This window comes from Mchenga conophoros, linkage group LG3 (assembly GCF_057382185.1).
Source record: "Mchenga conophoros isolate Kocher_MC1m ecotype Shallow Benthic linkage group LG3, M_conophoros_male_GT1.1, whole genome shotgun sequence".
Lineage (NCBI taxonomy): Eukaryota > Metazoa > Chordata > Actinopteri > Cichliformes > Cichlidae > Mchenga > Mchenga conophoros.
The window spans coordinates 64,810,605-64,837,165 of NC_140528.1; the positions used below are offsets into that span (position 1 = coordinate 64,810,605).

The 26,561-nt window shown below is 39.0% G+C and overlaps 2 protein-coding genes across 2 annotated transcripts in view; both read left to right on the plus strand.

The window, feature by feature from the left end:
- LOC146580106 (uncharacterized) overlaps positions 1 to 26,561 on the plus strand; it is a 326,051-nt gene that overhangs the window by 258,446 nt on the left and 41,044 nt on the right. Inside the window, exons 31-36 of the mRNA XM_085268041.1 lie at positions 1,256 to 1,537; positions 2,451 to 2,714; positions 3,573 to 3,641; positions 4,526 to 4,789; positions 9,499 to 9,798; positions 11,230 to 11,487. Coding sequence (XP_085124167.1) covers positions 1,256 to 1,537; positions 2,451 to 2,714; positions 3,573 to 3,641; positions 4,526 to 4,789; positions 9,499 to 9,798; positions 11,230 to 11,487 — 1,437 coding nt within the window. The remainder of the gene's footprint in view (positions 1 to 1,255; positions 1,538 to 2,450; positions 2,715 to 3,572; positions 3,642 to 4,525; positions 4,790 to 9,498; positions 9,799 to 11,229; positions 11,488 to 26,561) is intronic.
- On the plus strand, positions 13,512 to 24,809 carry LOC146580113 (uncharacterized). Its single transcript, XM_085266706.1, has 11 exons — positions 13,512 to 13,626; positions 14,429 to 14,548; positions 14,708 to 14,723; positions 14,803 to 14,894; positions 15,123 to 15,170; positions 15,937 to 15,952; positions 16,543 to 16,634; positions 19,660 to 19,707; positions 19,828 to 19,890; positions 21,495 to 21,534; positions 21,643 to 24,809. The coding sequence occupies exons 1-10, from the start codon at positions 13,614 to 13,616 to the stop codon at positions 21,518 to 21,520; spliced, it is 534 nt and encodes a 177-aa protein (XP_085122832.1). The 5' UTR covers positions 13,512 to 13,613; the 3' UTR covers positions 21,521 to 21,534; positions 21,643 to 24,809.

A 26,561-nucleotide genomic window follows, 5' to 3' on the forward strand; every position in this document is an offset into this window, starting at 1 on the left:
TTCTGAATCCTTTATCATCTGCAACTGAAAATAGTTGTGGATGATTACTATACCTTTCTAATGTGACGTTGTTGTCCGTAGCTCTTTCTCTGTCTTTCCCTCCCGCTCTGTTCCTGTGCTACTGAGAGTGTAACTACCGCCCTTCCCCCCTCTTCCCAGCGCAAAGCACGAGGCTCACTTGCGGAGCGAAGCGGAAAAAAAGTCCCTCAGAGAAAGAAAGAAAAAAACACGGCTCCCGTCATTCACGTCAAAGATCCGGCTCTAAGAGTTTACAACATAGGACACATATTCAACAGGTCAATATTGATAGATGCTTTATTGATCCCACAAAGGAAATTGTTGTGTTAGAGCAGCATGATAAAAAGTGAAAGTAGTAAAGTCTACTATAAACAACAAAGTTTCACAATAAAATAAATGTGCCAATGGGGCCTGGTGTGGGGCCTTACACTATGAGACAGCGCATAAATTTTTATATTTACAGTAAAAAAAAATGAATAAAATAAAGTTTGTTAAAAACAGTAAAAGTAAGGCTCATATTGTGTAAGACAGAAATGCAAATTGCATTAATAACTAATATGTTTGGGATTTTATGAAGGGTTATTATACAGCTTTATAGAAAACGGTAGGAATGATGTATTGAAGTGTTCTTTATGGCAGCGTGGTTGAATTGGTCGGAGGAGCTCTGGTGCCTCTGAAGTGTGGCCTCCCAGCAGACAACAGTAAAATAGACACACTTGTCACCACAGACTGGTAGAAAATTTCCTACATCTTGCTCCACACATTAAAGGATCTGAGCCTCCTTAGAAACTAAGATCTCAGGTTATTCAGAAGGATAACAGCCAACTGACAACTCTGGATTATATGTTCATAAATGTACAAATATGCAAATGTGAAGATGTAGAAATAAGTAAATAGTGGGATATTTGACTTTTAAAAGTATTTATGCAATGTAAAATCTGAGTAACTGAAGTTGTTTATATGATATTGTGTGTTTATGTGTTGATGTTCAGTCTCACAGTTTAGTTTTGTGCACACCTGGTTGTTTTCAGTCACTCTGCTGGTAGATTCTAAATATCAGTAAATTACCAGGTTTAATCTGTTTGTTTTTATTAAAGGTTTTTTTGTTGATTTTCAGTCAAATTGTCACTGGGATGAAAAAAATGTGATTACCACTAACACGAGCAATAAAACCAGGAAAGCTTCAATTATCATTTTATATTTCTATAAGTCTGATGATGTTATTTTTTATGAACAGCTCCTCCTAAGCCCACTGTGACCCTGCAGCCATCCTGGACTCAGATATATGGAGGAGAAATATACAAAGATACCTCAGTCACTGTCAGATGTGAGATTCATGGAGGGGAAAGAGCTCAGTGGATGTATGAATGGAGAGGAGGCCAGAAAAACATACGTGGAACATCCAGTGTATATACAATCAACAGTGTTAATGAGTCTGATGGTGGAGGATACAGCTGTCGGGCCACAAGAAGCTCTTCCTGGACAGAGTGGAGTAATAGCACCCCATTGAGAGTAATAAGTAAGTTGGACATATTTCATACATTTTGATTTATACTGCAGTGTTTCATCACCTCAACCAAACACGTTATCTTTCAACAGCACTGTAGGTTTATGTTGTTGGTTAGTATCAAAAGCAGTTTAAAATATTTTTTAATGTCATTATTAAATATTTAATAATCGCTCTGAAAAATATTTTGTTAGTTTGATAGAAGAATTCACTCAAAACGTAATAATCCCAGTCTGTCCCATCTTGACCTCATGGCTGCACATGTGGAGTTTATCACTGCAGATCAGTTACTTCCTTTGTTTTTAGCATTTTTACATTAATTCCTCGACGTTTCAGGTTTGACTACAATATAACCTCATTTTATTAGAGACTGTTCTGCTACATTACAGGTTCCACTTAGATTCATTCCTGTAATTGTTGTTCATGGAATCAATTAATTTTTTTCAAATAAATGAAAAATAAAGGTTGTGATGAGGTCATCATGTGAAACTGGTACAGTTCAGTTCATGGAAAATCAGTCAGAGCCACAAGAACCTGTTTGTTATACAATAACTACAAGTGTGACACACTCCAATGTCCCAAATCAGCAACTGCACCAGTTTCACATGATGACCTCATCAGAACTTTTAGAAAACGTTTCTCGCACTGTAATTTCTTCCAGTCTTCTTAATCTGCTGTCAACTCATGAAAAATAATCTGTAACTTTTGGAATCTGAACAAAAGATGATAACTGTGCAAAGTAAATACTGCACACTTTGTAAAAAATGTTGTGTTACAGTTTGAAATTGTTATGTTGTGACTTTGTTTTAAAGTTTAAACTGTTTGTCTGTGAATCATTTGCTTTGCAGTGACTCTACTCTTATGTTATAAACAGCAGAGTTTTCATGTCTCTCTTCTCCTAACTGGATCATTCTTATGTGAACAGTTCCCACTAAGCCCACTGTGACCCTGCAGCCATCCTGGACTCAGATATACAGCGGTGAGACAGTCACTGTCAGATGTGAGATTCAGGGAGGTGCAGGAGCTCAGTGGACGTATGAATGGAGACGAGGCCAGTCAAACATACCTGAAACATCCAGTGAATACAGAACCACAGTTCCTGAGTCTAACAGTGGAGGATACAGCTGCCGGGGCAGAAAGGACTATTTGTTAACAGAGTGGAGTGATATCATCAGACTGACTGTATCATGTAAGTTGATCACACAACAGGACATTTTAATGTTAATTTATTTTACACATTTCATACAAAAGTACAACAAAATATCAACAAAAGTAAACAAAGTTTTAATGGAGTTATAAACAGTAATCACTCAAAAGAAAAATATATTGAGTAAATCTGATGAAAATGAAATATAAACTGTAATGATCCCAGTTTCTTCACCTCAGTTGTTGCACATGTGGAGTTTTCATCACTGCAGCTCAGTGTCATGATGCAGATCTTTAGTTTTAGCATTTTTCTTTTTCATATTCCTCAAAGTTTCCATTTGACTACAATTTGGCCTCATTTTAGGAGAGACTGCTCTGCTACATTAGCCTTTCTCTAACTGCTCGTATGTTTACTCATAGCAGTATTTATTTATTTTTTTACTTTATTTATCTTTACATTTTCCAAATTAAACATCTTGAATTTGGTGCAAAATAAGAATTTAATTTTATTCTGAATGAAGATTATTTTCTGTAAAACTGAACTCAGATAAATGTTTTTACAAAGGTTTTGTGTAGTTTTGACTGTGTTGCTACATGAATACTTTGTATTTCACCATTTATGAACTAATAATCACTTTATGAGAGCAGAGCATTTTCCAGCTTTGAATCCATTGATGGAAGTTTAACAGCATTGTTAGCAAACAAGAGCTAACTGATGACTCATGGATTATATGTTCCTAAATGTCTAAATATGTAAATATGAAGATGTAGAAATACGTAAATTGTTAAATATAAAGATCATTAAATTACCTGGTTTAATTTATTTATTAAAAAAAAAGAACCTTTTGATTTTCAAGCCAAATATCAGTCTGCTAATGATATATATATATTTTTTGAACAGCTCCTCCTAAGCCCACTGTGACCCTGCAGCCATCCTGGACTCAGATATACAGCAGTGTGATATACAGAGGTGAGACAGTCACTGTCAGATGTGAGATTCAGGGAGGTGAAGGAGCTCAGTGGACGTATGAATGGAGACGAGGCCAGTTAAAAACACCTGCAACATCCAGAGAATACACAATCAGCAGTGCTACTAAGTCTGACAGTGGAGAATACAGCTGCCGGGGTAAAAGAAGTTCCTCCTGGACAAAGTGGAGTGATGTCACCAAATTAACTGTATTATGTAATTTGGTTTGATGAAAAATGAAATACAAATGTAATGATCCCAGTTTCTTCACCTCAGTTGTTGCACATGTGGAGTTTTCATCACTGCAGCTCAGTGTCATGATGCAGTTCTTTTCTTTTAGCATTTAGCAAGTTTCGATTTGACTACAATTTGGCCTCATTTTAGGAGAGACTGCTCTGCTACGTTAGCCTTTCTCTAACTGCTGGTATGTTTACTCATAGCAGCAGTTTTGTTTTTTACTTTATTTATCTTTAATTTGCCAAATTAAACATAATGAATTTGGGGCAAAATAAGAATGTAATTTTTTTCCAGTCTAGTTTCGGTCAATATTTGACTATAAAAATTGTTTATGCAATGTAAAATCTGAGAAACTGAAGTTGTTTACATGATATTGTGTGTTTATGTGTTGATGTTCAGTCTCACAGTTTAGTTTTGTGCACACCTGGTTGTTTTCAGTCACTCTGCTGGCAGAGTCTAAATATCAGCAAATTACCAGGTTTAATCTGTTTGTTTTTATTAAAGTTTTTAATGTTGATTTTCAGTCAAATTGACACTGCGATGAAAAAAAAATGTGATTACCACAAACAAGAGCAATAAAACCAAGACAGCTTTAATGATCATTTCATATTTCTATAAGTCTGATGATGTTATATTTTTTATTTGAACAGCTCCTCCTAAGCCCACTGTGACCCTGCAGCCATCCTGGACTCAGATATACAGCGGTGAGACAGTCACTGTCAGATGTGAGATTCAGGGACGTGAAGGAGCTCAGTGGACGTATGAATGGAGACAAAGCCAGAAAAACATACCTGAAACATCCAGTGAATACAGAATCACAGTTACTGAATCTGATGGTGAAGGATACAGCTGCCGGGGCAGAAGGGACTATTTGTTAACAGAGTGGAGTGATATCATCAGACTGACTGTATCATGTAAGTTTCATCCACATCATCTGCTATCAAAATAAGTGAAATCACTTGTTTTGCAGGTTTGTAGCTGTTTCTTTTGTGCTGTTAAGTAAAATATTTTTCTTTTATTCTGATAACAAAAAACTGTAAAAAGCAGCTTTTTATTCACAGTGAAGAGAACAAAACATATCAGAGTAACCTCTCTGCTGTGCAGCTCTAATACATGAAGTGCAGAACAAATGCTGAACCTGTTTCAGCTGCTCCACAACATCCACTAAGAACAGTAACATCCAATATTTTCTCTTCTGCATTTGTCTTATTTTTATTTTTTACCTGTTGCACCAACATATGATGCAGTTACTTCAGTTGTTTTTAACATGTTACCTCTTTTATATTAATCTTAGAGGCTTTAGTTAAAGAGTCTGCTCTCATCAGAAACACACACTGCATCTTTTTCACTTAATGAACTCTGAACTGCAGACAACAATATGGCCTCATTTTATAGAGATTGACAGACCACGTGACTTTCACCCATTGCTTTGTGGGTACCCGTGGCAACAAAATCAAAACACTGCATCAAGCACTAGTATTTCCAGCACAGGTAATCATTAATTCTGCGGTTTTAATCCCTACTTGCATTTTATTTGCCCCAAAAACAGTTATGCACAAAACGACGGACAACACGGCAGGTCCGTACAAAGACAGACTTGACGAAAAGGCAAAAAAAAAAAGGACGAGGAAAAAATCAAAGGAGTAAAAGGGTCAGACCCATACGAGCATACAGAGTGGAGTAAGGACGTTAGCGTGCTGCCCAACTTTCATCACGCACATTTTATTATTATATGGTCCTAAGTTTTAGTGCATACACTCACAAGATGTTTATTAACTTCAGCTCCCTGCAACAAGCCCAGGTCCAGTTTACTTTGGTGATTTGGACTATTCCATTTCACAGCTGTTGTTAAATTATTTTCCTCTATCTCCTGTACAGGCAAACGCAAACTATTTGTCGTTTCAGGTTGTAGTATTACACAACATTTTCCGATCTAATAGAAAAAAAATGAGTGTTTCGTAATTCATTCAATTTATTGTCTTTATTTATAACTGGCATTATTGCTTCATTCTATTATAGAATCTTACAAGAAAGATGCAAAATTGTATTCCATCATGCTTTATTAGCTGCTTCGCTGACAAACAAATCAACAATGCAAAAAAAAAAAAAAAAACACAACATACTGGAAAACAGTTATTCATCACTTGATTGCTTCAATACAACCCTTGGGCACATATATGCGGGATGTTTCGTGGCTGTTTTGATATCGCTCTCTCTCTTAACCGATCAAATCTCGCTATGATAGCAGCTTTAAACTCGGTATGAGCCAGGTTGATAGAAGGTGCCCAGTCTGGATCGCATTCCAGCATTTTGTAGGCTGGTCTTCCTACAAAACACAACAAACATTAGCCCGCAAAGCCACAGTGAACAAAGCAGCGTAGCGCAACTAATTCAATTCAAATCAATAAAAGACTTATTTGTAACCTACATCAACAATTATGTTATGATAAATTACGTAATAACTACAACAGAAGACCTACCTTTGTGGAAATGCTTGGAGCAGACTAACATGTGAGCTGAAGTGTTCCTGGACGTTATATTTGGTCTTCGAATGGCTGCAATCCAGGCCATCTGTCGCCTCTTTGTTGCATCGGAAACATGGCTTGAACAATTTCTCTTCCACAACGTAATCCGATAAAAAACTATCTCTTTACCCGTCGGCTTCTCGTGGCTGTCATGCGTCACTATACGGCTAAGCTACTCACCCAGAGAAGAACGGCTGCTGCTGCCATCATCATCCGTCATCATTTCTGCTACCCTGGCAGGGCTACGGGCCAGGACTCTCCTCTTCGGGTTCTTGGGGGATGTTGCTAGCTCCGGGTTCGATAACAGGCACCACACCCGCAGTAGATGCGCTGCTCGGTGTGAGGTCTTGCAGCAAGCTATCAAATACGGTGCATTTCTTGGTTTTTAAAAAAACGCTATGCTTTGCCAGGTGTTTCATCAGATTCGAGGTGTTACCTCCTTTGCACAGTATCACCTTAAAGCACTTGTTGCAGGCTGCTGAGTTTGCATCTTTTGCTGTGAAGTACAGCCAGACTTTTGACTGCTTTGCCTTGGGCATTTTTAATCTGTAGCTCTGCTCTAAAAGAACATACGTACCTGGGCCCGCCTTCTATCCTTGGAAAGGAAAAATGATTGGCTAGAGTCCAAAGTGTATGACATCTCACGAATAAAAAGCACCAAAATAAAGCACCGAAATGTGCGCTGCTTTTCGATCTGATTACTACTGTTTATGTCAGAACCGATACCGGTACCCATCCCTAGTCCTTAAATGGCACCGCTCGGTCCTTGCAGCAGATTTCTACCAAAAAGATCTGCTGCAGGCTGTTTTTTTTTCTTTAAAAAACAGCCTGCACACAAATCTGCGGAGCAATCACTTCTCTTGTAATAAAGCACATAAAAAATAAATAAATAAATAAATAAATAAATAAATAAATAAAGCACATATTTCTACCGACTAATCTTCCCTGTATCCCATTTGTACAAATTTTAAAAAGTAAAATCAAATTCCTGTAAGTGTCTTTACATATCATACATCTATACAGTTCTTACTGGCCAATAACAATGTTATACATTTTAGCGCAAATCAAGTGAACCATGAAAAGTGTCTCATGCAAGCGCATTAGCCCAGGGAGCACATGTGGGTATGCTAGCATACTTCTCACAGGGCTAACACAGCTAAGAAATCCTTAACAGCTTCTGCAATCACATTTCCAACAAAACATCATATCCTGACCGATTTTATAACTTTGAAACCAGACTGTGTATCACAATTCAATTTGCATAATTCGAGACTCACCAGGATATTCTTCACACAATACATTAACTCTGTAGCTCAACTGGATTGAAAGTTCCACAACAGCTTTGTGCATCTACAAAACAAAATCACTGCTCAAAACAAAGTTTCATGGAGCTCTTTTACCCATTAAATACAGTGCAATATACAGAGAGATGTACCTTGCTCCGCGCAGACAATATGGAGCACATATAATGCACACCGTAGAGCAGCGCTGAGGTGCATTCACGGTACATAGGAAAACTTAAACTTAACAAAGAGTAAAACTTTAAAAAAAAATACCATTTACAATAAAAATAACCATGGGTTACATAGACATTTACAGATAACTAGGACCAGAGTCTTTGTTCACACCAGCAGTTTATACCTAGCTGCCCTAAAATAACAGACCACAGATCAGGGTGAACTTTGAACTTGTTTTTGGGAAACAGAAGGCATGGAAATATACAAACAGTTTCCAGTTTACATTAATTTGTGCATCCAAAAACCAGAGTAAAATAAATAAAAGTAAAACAATAATATAAATAAATGTCTCTCTCTCTGTCCAGTTCAAGTTAGTTTGACTCTTATCTGTGTTAACTACAAGTTAACCTGTGTTAGCTCCTTCAGGGTTAACCAGCTTTCTTTCAGCTGCTCTTCAAACTCTGATCAATATGAGTCGACTCAGTTTACTCACTAGACCTGCAGAGTGGCTGTTTAGGAATAATCAGTAACACAGTGAGTTACCAGTACAACACCAACACAATGAATGGAATTACAACACTGAAAGCACAAAATCAGCTGTCCACAGATTTACAGAGAAAACTTTTCACAGTCACAGTCTGGTGTGGAATCAGTTCTTGGATTAAATCCTCTGTGTGTCGCAGTAACAGAGTTTATGGTGGAGTCATGTCACAGTTCAGAAGTGTGAGTCAGTTTCTCTGGAATATCAGTTGATCCATCAGGAATCCAGGGGTTTTGTTAAGGTCTTAAGGTCGGGGGTTCTAATCCACTGAACGGCTACCCTGAGGTACTCCTGAGCAAGGTACCATCCCTACACACTGCTCCCCGGGCGCCCAGTGGCTGCTAACTGCTTCACTGAGTGAATGGGTTAAATGTAGAGAGGAGTTTCCCCATGGGGATCAATAAAGTATACATTATTATTAGGAACAGAAGATTTCAGTGGAAGTTCAGATCTCCTAGAGGTGGATCATTAAGATTCAGCAGTATCAGGTTTCAACGCCAAGATCTGCACTCGACTAATTAACCTGGCCTGTTGTGCAACATAAACACTGAGGTCTTATTCCAGCATTCCTAACAGTTCAGCTGGAAATCACATCCAAACTGCTCCCTGTAATGGCAGCGTGCTTATTAATGTGGCCTAAAGACATCTGTGCACATCGACAGGAAAGGTCAGCTTCCACAGCAAAAGAATATAAAACAACCTTACTAGGTCTCATCTTAGCTATCAGAGGCTTCAACATCAGATTTAGTAAAGAACAAGCACATAGCATGCTAACTGACACCAAAGCAAACCAACTGTGACTCAACAAATCCTCATTTAAACTGCATCAAACAGATTTTATCCACCAGGTCTGAAGTTGGACACCATCACTGTGAAAGAGTGGAAGTAAAAATGCATCTGTTTATAACTTGCTCTGCTGTTGAATCTCTTCCCCTCACTCAGGTTTCTCCTGCTTGCAGTCATATTTTCTTTAAGCTGTTTGAACACTTTGTAAAATGTGTTTCTGTTCATAGACTGAGATTATTATTCTTTGTATAAACTGAGCTCACTGTTCAGAGACTGTGCTACATGTTCACTGAGAGAAAATCTTTGTTGAACAGATAAACCCCATCCTGTCCTCACTGTGTCTCCATCATGGCTGAGTCCTGGAGCCTCAGTAACTCTGAACTGTGAGGTTGAACATCCGTCTGCAGGATGGAGCTTCTACTGGTATAAAGCTGTTCCTGATCTATCAGAGAAATCCTCCAGTTATGAGCTGCTACCTGATGGCAGTGGGACTGCAAACAACTCCTACATCATTCATGGACAGACACACACAGCAGGATATGTGTGCAGAGCTGGAAGAGGAGACCCAGAGTATCACACTGATCACAGTCAACCAAAGTTTGTCTGGTCTGCAGGTCAGTTTGTTTCTCTGTCCTTTCAATGAGCTCATGTTAGGTCATCATTTTTATTCAACAACATTTAGACCATTAAAATCTCATCTCCATGACAACCATTTATGCCTGTGTACATTAAAACTCCCCAAAAGAAGAACTGAACTGAATGTTTTCCTTTCTCTCTGTGATCAAACCAAACTGAATTTCCTTGTTTCCTTTTCTTATTTTTCAGTTTATATTTAATGAGATAACATGAAAAACAAAAGACATCTATGAGATTTTAAATGTTTTGATATTTAAACTCATGTTTCTGTTTGTACTGATTATTTTTACTTAGTGCACAGACAGGATTTACACAGTTAAGACTCTTTGTTTGGTGCTCAGGTAGGTGTTCAGATAAAAAGTCAAATATAGTTAATGAAGAAACAAAGATGTCAGCAGGCAGGTTAACAGCTCTGACAAATACAAGACAAACACTGACTACAGATGGACGCTAGAAGAAGACGTCACAAATAACAGCTGCTGTTATTGTTCATTTAAAATATACTTCAAAGGTTTTTAGTTTTGGTCCTGCTGCTGCAAAATATCTCACTGTAGAAGGAATCTGTGAAACAGACAATATCACAGAATTATGACAGAAACATTACAGCAAATGACTGAAGTGTGTTCAGAGTGATCTGTATCAGGTGGATGATGCTGAGAGTGATGACTCAAAGCTCATGATGTCACATGACGTGTACCAAGCTCTACATGAGCTGCCAGCAGATAAAGCATGTGGGTTAGATCATCTTAAACATGTCAGTATTCGGCTCCTTTGTTTTCCACTGATTTGACTGTCTGTGTGATTCAGGGCTTGTTGTCAGACTCAGTGTTGTCTGTTCTATTAGTGCTGATCAGGGTAAAGCTAAAGTCCCGTGAATGATTTGCCTTTAACCTCAGCCAGTATGATTTGGAAACTTGTAGAAAGAATTCTGCTGACAGATTAAGCTCCAACGCCCCAGCTTAAAAGTTATGTAACCCATGATGTCACGCCTTTTATGCAAATATCACCATGTGTAATATCCACAGAAAATCTAATCTAAATGCTCAAATAAGCCATTTCTACAACCACCGAACACAGCAAAAATAAGTGATGATTCAAAGAGCAGTTACATAAATGCAAAACAAACAAAACCAATCCAAAAATTCTCCAGACTCCATGTAATGATATAAACAAAGGCTAATTAGCTTCTGCAGCTTTTTGCTGCACACTTAGTTTCACCACGCGCCAACCAAGATTCACTGACCCAGCCGCAAAAGAAGACCGCAAAAACGCTTCTGTTAGTCTGAGTCAAAGAGGGGATCAAAAATCATGAGAATCCTGGTTTACTGGTGCGCCAGTCTAAAGTAAAATGGGGTGATAGCAGTCCTAACATCTGTGAGCTTTGTCTCTTCACTGGATGTTGTTTCCAGATGTTCATTCAGCAGCGTCTCTCACAGTGAGTCCTGACAGAGTGCAACACTTCACCTTTGACTCTGTCTCACTGACCTGTGAGGGAAACTTCACTGAGTGGAGAGTGAGGAAGTTCTCTGAGGACGGCCGACTCTCTGACTGTAGCAGAATGACTGGATCCACATGTGACATCAAAGCATCAAAGTCAGATACTGGAGTGTACTGGTGTGAGTCTGGATCAGGAGAGTTCAGCAGTGCAGTCAACATCACTGTACAGAGTATGTTATTATACATTTACTTCTTGGATCTGAATGATTTAGACGTCACATGAACATTTGTCTCAGCTTTGCTGTATGTGAAGTAATTCTATGTGGCAACACAAACAAAACTGAGACAATTTTAGACAAAAAAGTATCAAAATATTCTTTGTTGTTGGTCTCATTTCACTCGATCTTTTCATGCTTTTCAAACATCACGTTTGTAAAAACTTGCACACAGTAATTTTATATTTTCTCTGTCAGAATAAAACTCTAAAGAGCTCAACATCTCTGTTATCACATTAGATGAACTTTTATTGTCTCCATTATTTAAATAACACAACTATACAAATGTTTACAATTTGTATATTTGACTCCTGCAGGGAAAATAAAGGGAGCATCCCAACTATATTTCCAGCCCACTTAATCAAATTTTGAATTTGGGATCTGAGCTTGACAGAAAGTTTGCCAAATCATGTAGTGATAACATGACAGATTCAACAATCTCCCTATAAAATGTAACATGATGCATTTATTTACTCCATGGACCCTCAGCCTTCTAAAAAATGCAAGTGGTGACTACATGAATGATCCACATGATGAACCCACTGAACTGAACATCTAAACATGAAATATTGTCTCTAGGAACCATGATAACAGGGTTCATGCTGAGAAATAAGAGAGCGGAACCGGCTGTTCAAACCCCCACAAGGCTGCCCGCTGGATTCGAAGCGACGGGACGAGGCGCAACCTCTCACAACGAACGTAATATGGTCAACACCTTGGAGATGCTTACAGCTGCTGTGAAGGCTCAAAACAACACCATTGAGCGTATGAGGGGAAACATCAGAGAAAGGCCTACTCAAAATGACACCCTTGAGCGACAGTTGGAAAACATCGCGGAACGGATCACTGCAGTTGTGAGGTCTCAGAATCAAAAGACTGACAACACCATGGAACAGAAGTTTGATACCATCATGGGGAGGCTCGCGGCTCTCCAACGGGAGATCGAGGGACCAGTGTCAGAGGGCTAAATTCGAGCTGCTCACAAAGGAAATCAACAATATTCAACATTTGGACACCACGGCGCCAGCTGCTAGGCCCAAGGCTGGAGCCCACCAAAACAACTCCCTGATAACGACTGTGTGATGACTATTCTTCCCGTCCCATGAAGGCCACCTGGGTTGGCTGGCAGACTGTTTACTTAGCCTGATAGAGCGAAGGACACTGTCTCCGCTGAACTATGGACACGCACACACATACACTTACACTGATAGGCACTCACTCATCCCCCCTCCCTTTCCAACGCCTTCGATGCTTGTTTCCGGCGAGGGAACACGGCGGGTCTGTGTGCCGCGCTGGAATGATAGCGCTGTGCAGGGTGGCTGCTGTGTTTCTTCGGATTACTCCTCACCCCCCACCCACCCCTGTGGCTTGTCATGTCTTCACAATGTTGTGCTGTGGACATTTATGTGCTTTTTTGTGCAAAGGAGTTTTTTTTGTTTCCTGTTCTCATGCTGTCCTACCATGGAAGCACAGCATGAGTAGGGGTCTCTTTTTTCCTCTTGTACTTTCCCCACTGTAGTGTACATTTCAATGTTTTTTCCTGATTCTACCAATCTCCGACCTGTATCCCCATGTAATGTTTGTGCTATATGTGTAAGGTCGGGGGGGGGGGGGGGGGGGGTCCCATTTCACTGCAGGGCAACCTGCATGTGACGAATAAAGCTTTGATTGATTGATAGTTCAATATTGTCTCCAGTCATTAAAACCAGGCTCTCAGAAAATCTCTCTGAAACCAGGTCAGCATGTAGATCATGAGACACGACTCACAGCTTTTTCTAAAAGTTTTGCACCAGCTGGTCTGACTGAAACAATATGTTTGTTTTTTTGTTTTCACAGATTATTATTATTATGATGATGTTCCTATCCTGGTGAGTCCTGTTCATCCTGTGACTGAGGGAGCTTCTGTTAATCTGAGCTGCAGTTTGAGAACACAAAAAATACTTTCCAATGTGTTTTTCTATCACAATGACAAACTTATTCAAAATGATCCCCGAGGGGAGCTGAAGATCTCTGCAGTGTCAAAGTCTGATGAAGGTTTCTACAAGTGTCAGTACTCAGGAAGAGAGTCAGCACAGAGCTGGATGTCAGTTAAAGGTGAGCAGGATCAAAACAGTGTGTCTTTCTGTAAATGAGTTTCATGACTGAGAAATAACATCATATTATCTCTTTTAATGTTTGAAGCCACCTGAGTCTATTTTGTAAGAACTTTTATAAAACTATTATATAATATCTCTATATTGTCAGGTTTAATATTGTTGTGATTCAGGACTCAAGTGTGAGACTCAGGTGAAAACAGCAGAGGAAGTAATGAGTCAAAGTTTACTCAAACAAAGGATAAATAATTTAACACATCAGATTGTGAGCTTTGACTTGGTCAACAAGAACAAGACATAAATAAACCTAAAATTAATGAGCGAGTCCTACAAAAACATCTTAACTGAGGTGAGAGAGACAGGCCAGAGGAGCGGACATAACAGTGTGAGGGCGGCAGATCTGTGGGAGAGGAGAGAGCAGTTAGGGCAGGAAATCTGAGAGGGAATGTGACAAGACAGAGAGTGTTCATAAAGTGGCTGCAACAATGCCTTACTTGGAGTCCAGACTAGCTGGGGGTAAAGGATAAAGCAGAGGTCTGTGGAAACTGTTGAACGATGGGCAGGCAGGCAAGTGAGGAAGAGGCTCTGAGGGGGGCAGCGGTGGTGGTGAATAGGGGGGTAATGATCCAAGGTGGCAGGCGTCTGACTGGAGGTGAATGATGGCATGAAAAGAATCTTGAAGCAGGAAGAAACTGAAACAAGGGGAAAGTCTGTTAGCATACAAACCTTATTTTCCTAGAAAGGATCCCAGCAGACCTGCCTGGTTACCTCACTGAAATATTCATTATTGTTTGTTGTTACAGTAACTGTGTCAGGAGCTGACAGCTCTTCATCTCCTGTGTGGTTGATGGTTGGACTGGTTTGTGGAGTCTCTCTCATTATTATTCTCCTGCTCTTGTTGTATCGCTGCAGACAGTCCAAGTGTAAGAGCCTCTTCTTTTCATGCTGTATTAGAGAGTTTATTTACTACATACACTTTAATTATTCACACATATACATGTATTCTGATCTCACGACACAAAATATCAGTGGAACAATTTATACATGACAAACATCTGTAATAACATTTGTCTCTTTCACAGATTCCTGCTTCACCAGGTTGGTAAAATACTTTTTATTATTATTTTAAACAAACATCAGTTACTTTTGAGTTTATTGTGTTTATTTCCTGTTTTAGGTCGATCCAGTCCGAGAGTCACAGTCTGGGCTCCTCCACAAATCATGGAGTCAACCAGAATGAAACTCATGTGTACGGCTCTCTTCAACATGGTCAGCATTGAAAAACAGTCTTTATTATCATTATTAATATTTACTTTTATTAAACCTCCATTAGCATGAACATTTAATAGGTTCAGTTTGAGTTCACGAGTTTTTCAAAGAACATTTAAAGATCTTACAGTCCTGGTTTTGACTCACACAGTGTTTCTGTTTTTGCTCTGATCTTTAGTGTAACTGTAATAAAATGATTAATGTGAGCCTGGCTTGTTTTTTCTTTAGGTACTGCTGACGTCTATGAATCAGTCACACAAGTGACAAACAGAAATGGTACAGTATATGTGCTGGAAATCACAGAGCAGTTAGAGATGAAACTTGTTTTTGATTTAATGAAACTAATTTCATGTGACATGTTTTTACAAACCTGTAAATAAAATATGAACATTTCAGGATAGTTTTACAGAGTTTATTTACTACATTCACTTTAATTATTCAAACATTCATTCTGATCTGATGACACAAAATATCAGTGAAACAATTAAACATAATAATTGTAATTGAAAGAATCTGAACAGTCTGATGAAGAAGACCAGCTCTGTTCTGGGACATCCTCATGACCCAGTGGAGGCAGTCAGTGACAGGATGGTGGCTCAGCTGTAACCCCTGTTAGATAACACCTCCCACCCCACGCAGGTCACTCTGACAGCACTGAGCAGCTCCTGCAGTGACAGGCTGCTGCACCCACAGTGTGAAGGAGAGATTTAGGAGATCTTTCCTTCCAGCTGCTGTCAGACTCTACAACATACATCATCATGTGAAAGCACACATGCACACACTGGTGTCTGTAAATATCTCAATGTGCAATACTCTATACCTGCTGCTACTAACATCCATCGACTACACGATGAAATGCTTCCATTTGCAGCTGGTACAACAGAATTGAAATTCTCTACTTTTTGTGGTGTGCATTATTATTCATACTTTGTGATATATTATATTATTTAGTTTAGTCAGTTACTGTTCTTACTGTCTTTGAGCCACTGTGACCGCTTGGTTTCCTCTGAGATTAATAAAGTATTCTTATCTTATCTTACAGATTCCTGCTTCACCAGGTTGGTAAAATACTTTTTATTATTATTTTAAACAAACATCAGTTACTTTTGAGTTTATTGTTGTCACGTCTGCCGTGGCAGATGAGTGGAGGCTGAGAATTAGGACCTAAGATGCAGGCAGCTGAGATGCAAATGAGTTTTATTCATGAAGTGGTGAAACAAACAGAGACAGCAAAGGCAAAATGGTGATGCAGGGAGACACTGGGGACGACACAGAATGATGCAGGGAAAGAACACAGACGAACCAGCAACAAACACACGAGGACACACACTATAAATACACACAGAGGGAAACGTGGAATAGCAAACAGGAGGAAGACACAGCTGAACCAAATTGAACTGACGAGACAGGGGAAAACATAATCTGAACACACTAACAGAAGACATGGATCTTCACAATAAAACAGGAAATGCACAGAGACACGGTACAGACACTAAACAGAGGGAACACAGAAACCAAACTCTAGGAACTAAAAAGTCTAAACCCCAGTACACAAACAGAACAAACACAAGATCATAATAATGAAAAACACAAACCGTTGGGTCAAAAGACCGAGGACCATGACAATTGTGTTTATTTCCTGTTTTAGGTCGATCCAGTCTGAGAGTCACAGTCCGGGCTCCTCCACAAATCATGGAGTCAACCAGAATGAAACTCATGTGTACGGCTCTCTTCAGCATGGTCAGTATTTAAACCATCTTTATTATCATTATTTATATTGACTTTTAGTGGGGAAAGGCTAATTGATCAATCTAAATTGCCCATAGGTGTGAATGTGGGAGTGAATGTGAGCGCGAATGGTTGTCTGTCCCTGTGTGTGAGCCCTGCGACAGACTGGCGACCTGTCCAGGATGTAGCCTGCCTCTCGACCTATGACAGCTGGGATAGACTCCAGCGCCCCTGAAAAGGATAAGCAGAAGCGAATGGATGGATGGATACTGACTTTTATTAAACCTCCATTAACACGAACATTTATCAGGTTCAGTTTGTGTTCAGCAGTTTTTTAAATAACATTTAAAGATCTTACAGTCCTGGTTTTGACTCACACAGCGTTTCTGTTTTTGCTCTGATCTTTAGTGTAACTGTAATAAAATGATTAATGTGAGCCTGGCTTGTTTTTTCTTTAGGTACTGCTGACCTCTATGAATCAGTCACACAAGTGAAAAACAACAGAAATGGTACAGTATATGTGCTGAAAATCACAGAGCAGTTAGACATGAAACTTGTTTTGGATTTAATGAAACTAATTTCATGTGACATGTTTTTACAAACCTGTAAATAAAATATGAACATTTCACTATTAGATAGTTTTACAGAGTTTATTTACTATATTCACTTTAATTATTCAAACATACATTCTGATCTGATGTTAGGGAAAATATTCTAAAACACTTCTTCAGTAAAGACTCAGAGACGAGAAACACAGACAGTTTTACTTGTTGCTTAGCAAGGGCAGCTCTGAGCTCTCGCACGAGAGTGAGGGCTCAGGGACTCGCGCTCAGAGACTGCCCCAGTCTTTATTTATAGTTCCTGTGTGTGTGTGTGTGTGTGTGTGTGTGTGTGTGTGTGTGTTGCTGATCAAAGGGTCATATAACATGAAAGCACAAAAGGTACATCCTTGGTCAGGAGAAGGGTGACCCCCCCTCACCCTGGATAACACAGTGAGGAAGTCCAGCAGTTCATCTATATGTAAAGAAGGCACTTAAACTAAAACAGACATAGCTACGTTAATCCTACCGTAAAACAATAAAACAATAAAACAAGGTACGAGCTCTTTCCCATGCTCCCAGGATGTGGGGGTGAACCAAGCCTGCTGAAAATCACACATCCTGTCACTACACAATTGATTATATGCCTCTAAACATACATGGTTAAACATTTCCTAATACAAATAACTACATGCAGTATTCTACCATATGCAAACTTATATCACTAAAAGATTATACTGACTACTAAATACAATTTTCCCTTGACATCTGATGACACAAAATATCAGTGAAACATTTAAACATAATAATTGTAATTGAAAGAATCTGAACAGTCTGATGAAGAAGACCAGCTCTGTTCTGGGACGTCGTCATGACCCAGTGGAGGCAGTCAGTGACAGGATGGTGGCTCAGCTGTAACCCCTGTTAGATAACACCTCCCACCCCACGCAGGTCACTCTGACAGCACTGAGCAGCTCCTGCAGTGACAGGCTGCTGCACCCACAGTGTGAAGGAGAGATTTAGGAGATCTTTCCTTTCAGCTGCTGTCAGACTTTACAACATACATCATCATGTGAAAGCACACATGCACACACTGGTGTCTGTAAATATCTCAATGTGCAATACTCTATACCTGCTGCTACTAACATCCATCGACTGCACGATGAAATGCTTCCATTTGCAGCTGGTACAACAGAATTGAAATTCTCTACTTTTTGTGGTGTGCATTATTATTCATACTTTGTGATATATTATATTATTTAGTTTAGTCAGTTACTGTTCTTACTGTCTTTGAGCCACTGTGACCACTTAGTTTCCTCTGAGATTAATAAAGTATTCTTATCTTATCTTACAGATTCCTGCTTCACCAGGTTGGTAAAATACTTTTTATTATTATTTTAAACAAACATCAGTTACTTTTGAGTTTATTGCTGTCACGTCTGCCGTGGCAGATGAGTGGAGGCTGAGAATTAGGACCTAAGATGCAGGCAGCTGAGATGCAAATGAGTTTTATTCATAAAGAGGTGAAACAAACAGAAACAGCAAAGGCAAAATGATGATGCAGGGAGACACTGGGGACGACACAGAATGATGCAGGGAAAGAACACAGACGAACCAGCAACAAGAACACGTGGACACACACTATAAATACACACAGAGGGAAACGTGGAATAGCAAACAGGAGGCAGACACAGCTGAACCAAATTGAACTGACGAGACAGGGGAAAACATAATCTGAACACACTAACAGAAGACATGGATCTTCACAATAAAACAGGAAATGCACAGAGACACGGTACAGACACTAAACAGAGGGAACACAGAAACCAAACTCTAGGAACTAAAAAGTCTAAACCCCAGTACACAATCAGAACAAACACAATATCATAATAATGAAAAACACAAACCGTTGGGTCAAAAGACCGAGGACCATGACAATTGTGTTTATTTCCTGTTTTAGGTCGATCCAGTCTGAGAGTCACAGTCCGGGCTCCTCCACAAATCATGGAGTCAACCAGAATGAAACTCATGTGTACGGCTCTCTTCAGCATGGTCAGTATTTAAACCATCTTTATTATCATTATTTATATTGACTTTTAGTGGGGAAAGGCTAATTGATCAATCTAAATTGCCCATAGGTGTGAATGTGGGAGTGAATGTGAGCACGAATGGTTGTCTGTCCCTGTGTGTGAGCCCTGCGACAGACTGGCGACCTGTCCAGGATGTAGCCTGCCTCTCGACCTATGACAGCTGGGATAGACTCCAGCGCCCCTGAAAAGGATAAGCAGAAGCGAATGGATGGATGGATACTGACTTTTATTAAACCTCCATTAACACAAACATTTATCAGGTTCAGTTTGTGTTCAGCAGTTTTTTAAATAACATTTAAAGATCTTACAGTCCTGGTTTTGACTCACACAGTGTTTCTGTTTTTGCTCTGATCTTTAGTGTAACTGTAATAAAATGATTAATGTGAGCCTGGCTTGTTTTTTCTTTAGGTACTGCTGACGTCTATGAATCAGTCACACAAGTGAAAAACAGAAATGGTCAGTATATGTGCTGAAAAGCACAGAACAATTAGAGATTAAACTTATTTTTAATTTAATGAATCTAATTTCATGTTATATGTTTTAACAATCCTGTAAATAAAAATATGAACATTTCAGGATCAGATGAATACGATGACATCACCTCCTCTCTTATTGAGTTTAAAGATCTTAGAACTGAGAGTGAGTACACCAAAGTTAATTTTATAAAAAGAAAACCTGGTTTGGAAAGATTTTTAATTAGTATGAAATTCATTTTGGGTGGACTTATTAATATAAGTTAGGTCTGGCGGCATTTTTCTCATGTTAGGAAACAGACATTTATTCAAATGTATTATTTTGTTCTTTTCACCTTTTTAAATCTGTGTATTTAGTGAGATGGGAAAACAGTTAAACACCAAACAAATGAAGAATAAAAACACATGTTCGTTGTTCTTTGCAAGCTACATGTTTACTGTACAAGCCAAAGTAATCTATTACTGGCATTATTAGCATGACAACACATTACAGTGATATCAAAGTGCCACTGCACTAAGAACCAATTATTAGTCTGAACCAAAGCTAAGTGGATAATAAAGCTGTATTTTACTCTGATCACTTCCTTCAACATTAAACTGGTCACTTGGATATTTCTGATCAAACTGAACAAAGCGTGAGCTTACATGAGCTTAAGTATTCATACCTGTTGAACTTCTACACATTTTGACACCTTTTTTAAACTGAGATTTTCTCTGATAGACCAACACAACGTAGCACATAATTGTGAAGTGGTATGAAAATGATACATGGTTTTAAAAAGTGTGGCGTGCATTTGTTTTCAGCCACCTGTACTCTGATATCCCTCATTAAAATCCAGTGCATTCATTTACCTTCAGAAGTCACCTATTTAGCTGCTCTGTGGAGGCCTCAGTGGTTTGTTAGAGAACATTAGTGAACAAACAGCATCATGAAGACCAAGGAACTCACCAGACAGGTCAGGGATAAAGTTGGAGATAAGTTTAAAGCAGGGTTAGGTAATAAAAAAATATCCCAAGCTTTGAACATCTCAAGGAGTATTGTTCAATCCATCATCCAAAAATGGAAAAAGCATGCTACAACTGCAAACCCAGGGTGATCTCTAAAACCTGCAGGACACCAGCCGACCCCTGGTTTAGATCAAAGAATATTCTTGTGTTAGAATGGCTCAGTCAAAGTCCAGACCTAAATCCCACCGAGCATCTGTGGCAAGACTTGAAAAATTGCTGTTCACAGTCTGGCTGAGCTTGAGCCATTTTGCAACAAATAATTGGCAAACATTTCAGTCTGTAGATGTGCAAAGCTGGTAAAGACAAACCCCGAAAGACTTGCAGCTGTAAATGCAGCGAGCAGTGTCTCTACAAAGTATTGACGAAGGTGGGTTGAAAACAAATGCATGCCACACTTTTCAGAGTTTTATTTGCTTAAAATTTTGAAAACCATGTATCATTTTCATACCACTTCACAGTTCTGCACTATTTGTGTTGGTCTATCACAGAACATCCTAATAAAAACATTTAAGTTGGTGGTTGTAAGGTGACAAAATGTGTAAACGTTCAAAGGGTATGATACTTTTTCAAGTCACTGTCAGCTCCCAGGAGAGGTCTTAATGTTTTTTTACTGATACAGAAGAAGATAGAGAAGTGTTTCAGCTTCACATGTTTTGCAAAAAAAATCTTTACAACACAGAACAAATTACAAATGATAAGTTATGTGTCTGAGGCCAGATGTTTACATGAAAGTAAAACCAGATGATTTCCTCGTCCACACAGATACAGAGTCTGTCTGCGCCTTCTGAACAAATCCTATAAGGTACAGTAACATTACACACCTGTAAAGACTCAAACACAAAACAGAACTTCACGTTGCATCAAGGGGAGACAATGCTTTTATAATAAACCTTATTGTTCTCCAACACAGGTGGGACAGACACAGGGGCAGCCAGTGACCCCTCACACACGTCCTTATGCTGATATCCAGGCAGGTTCTCAGTGTTTGTAGCTGCTGATTTATGCAGCAAACATTTCCACAGTCCTCTGCAGCAGATTATAGAAACACTTCTTTTCTCAGCTCACGACAGAAGATCTACAGCTGGGACACTGTTAAGTGGTTCTACGTGAAAAATAGTTAAATATTTACTCAAACATGTTCTTGTATGTAAAGCAGGTTCAAATGCATGAAATTACATTTGTCCTTTATAGTGGACGTTAAAAAACACCACATGTATAAATGATAATTTACATTTTAGAGCCCTGCTCTCAAACACTGACTCAGATGTAACTGTCTGTGAAACTGGATTTAAGAAATAAGAACGTAAAGTTCACAAAACATGTCAAACAGACTCTCCTTCATGAAGTCCTCGTTCATAAAGTGCTTCACAGACCTGAACATTACAGCTAACAGCTGGATTTTCCTGTGTCAGTGCAGCTAACCAAACAGCGCAGAACCTCTTACTGCTAAAGAGACAGACGGTGAAAGCAGACAGTATGTCCTCGGTTTTAACATAAAACTCATTGTTGCAGCTGAGAGCAGCACAACAGTGGTTAAACTGATGTTTAGTTTTAGTGTCCTTATTTTCACTGAGTTATTGGTTCTGCTATTAGTTACTTAACATAAACTGATGTGAGTCTTTGACTGAAACAAACCGACCTGGTGATGTGATGCTCTGTACTGACAGAAGATGGCGCTGAACATCTTTTTATAACTCTAAGCACTTATTTCTTAAATGAAGCTTCACAGTCAGAGTTACATCTGTGTCAGTTTTTGAGAGCTGGGCTCCATGATGTACATCAGCATTTATACATGTAGTGTTTCATGTCCCCTTTAATGCTGAACACCTGATGTGACATTTCCACATATTAATTCTGCTCAGTACCTGATTGTTTTACATGTTTTACATCCTCCATCTTCCAGTTTTTGTGATTTGGTTCATGTAAACATTTCTGATGGTTTTATTTTCATCAAAATATTTTAATTTGCACTTAAGTTTGAACTCTTAGAGATTACACTCACTTTGTTTTCACAGACTTGTGACCATGACACAAAACTACAGACAGAAGTGGATAAAATCTCAGTGTTACTGGTTTTAGAAATGCTTTACGATAATAAAAAATACATCATTTAGAGTCAAAATATCATAAATGGTAACAAATATAACTGTTATCTTCGGGTTAGTCACAGTCCAAATCATCATCTGCATCAATGAATGTCAGTGAGGCGTCCTGAAAGTCGTCACGTCTCCTGTTCAGTGACCGTCTCTGAGAATCACTCTCCTCTCAATCAAATCACTTTTCTTCTGTTTATCCTCTGAGTTGCTCTTTGATGGTTATGAATCATCGCTCTTCTTTAAACTGTGAAGTCGTTGCTGTTCTTGGGAGACATTTCTCTTTTGTTCTGGTATCAAATTGCTTCGTGTTTGCTGAGCTTCACCATCTTTCTGGTCACCTGTCAAACTGTTGCTCATGTTTCCAGAGCAGCTTTTCTTCTGCTCAGACTGCATGTGTGTGCGTGTTTCCAGCTATACCATACATAGACACGCGACCTTTCAATGACCTTAAACCGTGTGTATGAGGTATGCAGAAAAGCAGAAACAAGCACCTTGCTAAACTATAAAAACAGGAACTTGTAATAAGTCATGTCTCAAACAAACATTTAAAGGTGTGAAGTCTTGCACTTTAGAAGAAACAGAACATGGTGCTTTCCTAATGTATAACATAGCTCATCTCTGGACTAAGCTGCACTCTAAATAAAGAAAGCACATTTTGTCAGCACAGACACAGATAAAGGAAATAGTAGAAGGTTGAAAATAAATCCTCTGACTGTCTGACTTCTTCATAATTATAGCCATATTAGGACACATAAAGGCAATGATTATATATCTATATATTTTAGCACAAATGACAATATAAAAAATATCAATGCCAACAGAATCTGCCTCTGTTTAGTTTTTCTGTTCATTTGTCCAGACTGACACTTCTTTTGCTCTAAGAAATAAGAACACAATGATCGGGACGGTGTAAGCTACAACCCTATAATCACTTTCTGTCACCGACCTCTCAGCTAAACCTGTGTAGAGTCATCCAATAATAACAACTGGGGTTGCCACGATTCGCTGACTAGTCACGATCAGGTCAACTAGTGTTCAACACAAAAACAAGAAGAAGCCGTCTCCAGTATCGTAGCTGTGTCCAAATTCAGGGGCTGCATCCTTTGCAGGCTGGATTTGTAGGTCGATAACGTTACAGCAACGCAACGAAGACTGTCCAACCTCGAAGACTCCTCCAAATGTGTCCTTTTCCCTAGATTGGAAGGATGGGTCGGGTGTATTCTTTGTGGCCCCACCTAACCCAGAATTCATAGCGCGGCCAATTCTAGTTTCCAACAATGGCGGCAGCTACTTTGTTTTAATATTACTCTTTCTTGGTCACAAAATAAATGTTTAAGATATTTTCAGTCGAGAATGTAGCTGTGTAAACTTCAAATATCTGCTCGATTTATCAGGACATTACATATTTGCAAAAGTCCAAAAGTGCTGCGATCTGCCCTCATTCATGTTGTGTGTTCTGTCTGCCTGTGTAAGTTTATTTTGTATTTTACATCAGCCAGTTTTCTGTTTTGTCGTCCAGCATTAAAGCTGTATTTAAGTTCACCTTTTGCTTCCATCTGTGTGCATTTTGGGTGCCACCGGAAGTAGCATATGCTAAGGTGCACATAGTCTTTTCGCATTACCTCAGTAAGACCATGTGAAAATTAAAACAAATCATCCTGGGTGAACTTAGACACATTTGTTCCCCTTTTGTTAAGACAGAAAAACGCAGCACACAAAAATACTGCAAAAGGACGGTCGCCTTATATACATGGTGTATAAACTCAACATGCACATTTCACTTAAAAATTAAGATGTGAACAAATCAACTTGTTAGAGATATTCTTCTCCTGTTGAACCCCCCCCCCCCCCCCCCCAAATAAAATAAAATAAATAAATACGCCTTATCAGATATTGATGCTTCTTTCCTGTGTGATAGAAAATAGGAGACTGATGTTTGTTTGTTTTTTAAGTTAATTCCCAATAAAACTAACTGTTTTGTTGCTAACTACATTGCTGTCTGTATTATTGCTGAAGTCCTAAATGATCACCTTTAAAGTGTTTGTGCTGATAACATCATGTACAGTCAGACAGGCATGGAGAACAGCACTGACTGGGAGGCTTTGAACAGATCACATGGTTCAATTCAACATATGAGACTTTAAGAATGCACAAGCATCTACTTAAAATCTATTTAATTTATCATCTATGATATTATTATGTGCAATTCCAATGTACTTTGTTCATCTCCCTTAAATAAACAAGCACTCTTAAAGTATGAAATATTCATATACAAATACACATGTGTACTGTCTCAGTGGCTGATTGTGCCCCACAGGCCTCAGTGTGAGCTTAAAGACATTTATAATGTTTAAGTAGTTTAATGTGTCGGTGCTGACGATAAACACATTTTGAATGAAAGCCGGGGAACTTTGGTAGCACAGAAACAAGTGGCTATTCTTTGTGAGCATATGGATCAGTCATATTACCATTATTTCACCCAAAGGCACCAAGTTAATACTTAAAAAAGCTGCAGCAATACACACAAATATAAACAGTACTTGGTGACAACTTTGCTTTTAGCCTTTAACCCTCTGGGGTCCAGGGTATAACTGGCCGTTTTTGACTACTTTTGATTTGGCCTCTATATTTCACCTTTAAAAACTGTTTATCTTGCCAATCTGTTATTTGCCCATTTTGATATAATGTATCAGCACAATTTATCTAAATTCAGACAAAGTGATATTTTTGACTGTAAAAACTAGAGATGGACCGATCCGATATTACGTATCGGTATCGGTCCGATACTGACCTAAATTACTGGATCGGATATCGGAGAAAAATAAAAAATGTAATCCGATCCATTAAATATCACGAAAGCACCTCACAAAACTTGCAACACGCCGTAACTCACCTCAGAACGTTAGCACGTCGGAGCAGTATGCATCATGTGATAGAGCGGCTGTGGCATGCGGGACCTGTCGGTGGTCTGGATAGCATTTGGAGCTTCGCTAGCAACCCGGCATTTCATCTCCGACAAAGTTATCCCGAGAGAAGTAAAGCAAGTGTGTAAGTCCATCTCTGAATGTTTGTAAAGCATTCCTGCGTTAAGCTTAACAAGCGACTGCCTCTCCTGCTGCTACTTCAATCATGAAACTGCTTAACGATCAGCTGATTGGCTTTTCTGTCGCGAGTCCGTGTCTCTAGTTTGCTTTTGGCCCACTTTGCACCAGAAAGAGGAAACCAGCGGCTGAACAACAGCAGCTCGTTTAAGCTTGATCAGCTGTTGTTAGAATGTATTTAATATTTCTTTCTACTCCAGGATCTTTTTCTACGTAGCTGACGCTGGTAACTGTGCAGGGGCGGATCTAGCAAAGTTTAGCCAGGGGGGCCGATAGGGCATTAACAGGGAAAAGGGGGCACAAAGGCATACTTTTCTTTCTTATTCTCATTTAAAATGTCTAGCTTTTAATGAATAATTATCTGACACCCAAAGTTTTAATTTGATGTAAAATGAATAGAAGTCAATTACTGTATATAGTAACTATTAAGTCTAATATATATACCCTAGTAAGCTATAGTACTTTTTCCTTTGGGAAGGTACCATCTGTGCAGTCTGCAATTTTGTTGAAGAAAGATGTTGAATCTATTTAATATTTCTTGAAAAATAATTGATTTCTGTGCATTTTTTTTCACACTGCATCAAATTAAGGTTGATTACGTCGATTAAGCATCATGAGGTGGAGCGTGAGGG

What these genes read in the sequence shown, in the direction of transcription:
- LOC146580113 (XM_085266706.1), top strand. An exon ending in GTACGGCTCTCTTCAGCATG is followed by an intron (nt 16,635 to 19,659) that starts GTCAGTATTTAA and finishes TTTTTTCTTTAG; the next exon opens with GTACTGCTGACGTCTATGAA. An exon ending in ACAAGTGAAAAACAGAAATG is followed by an intron (nt 19,708 to 19,827) that starts GTCAGTATATGT and finishes TGAACATTTCAG; the next exon opens with GATCAGATGAATACGATGAC.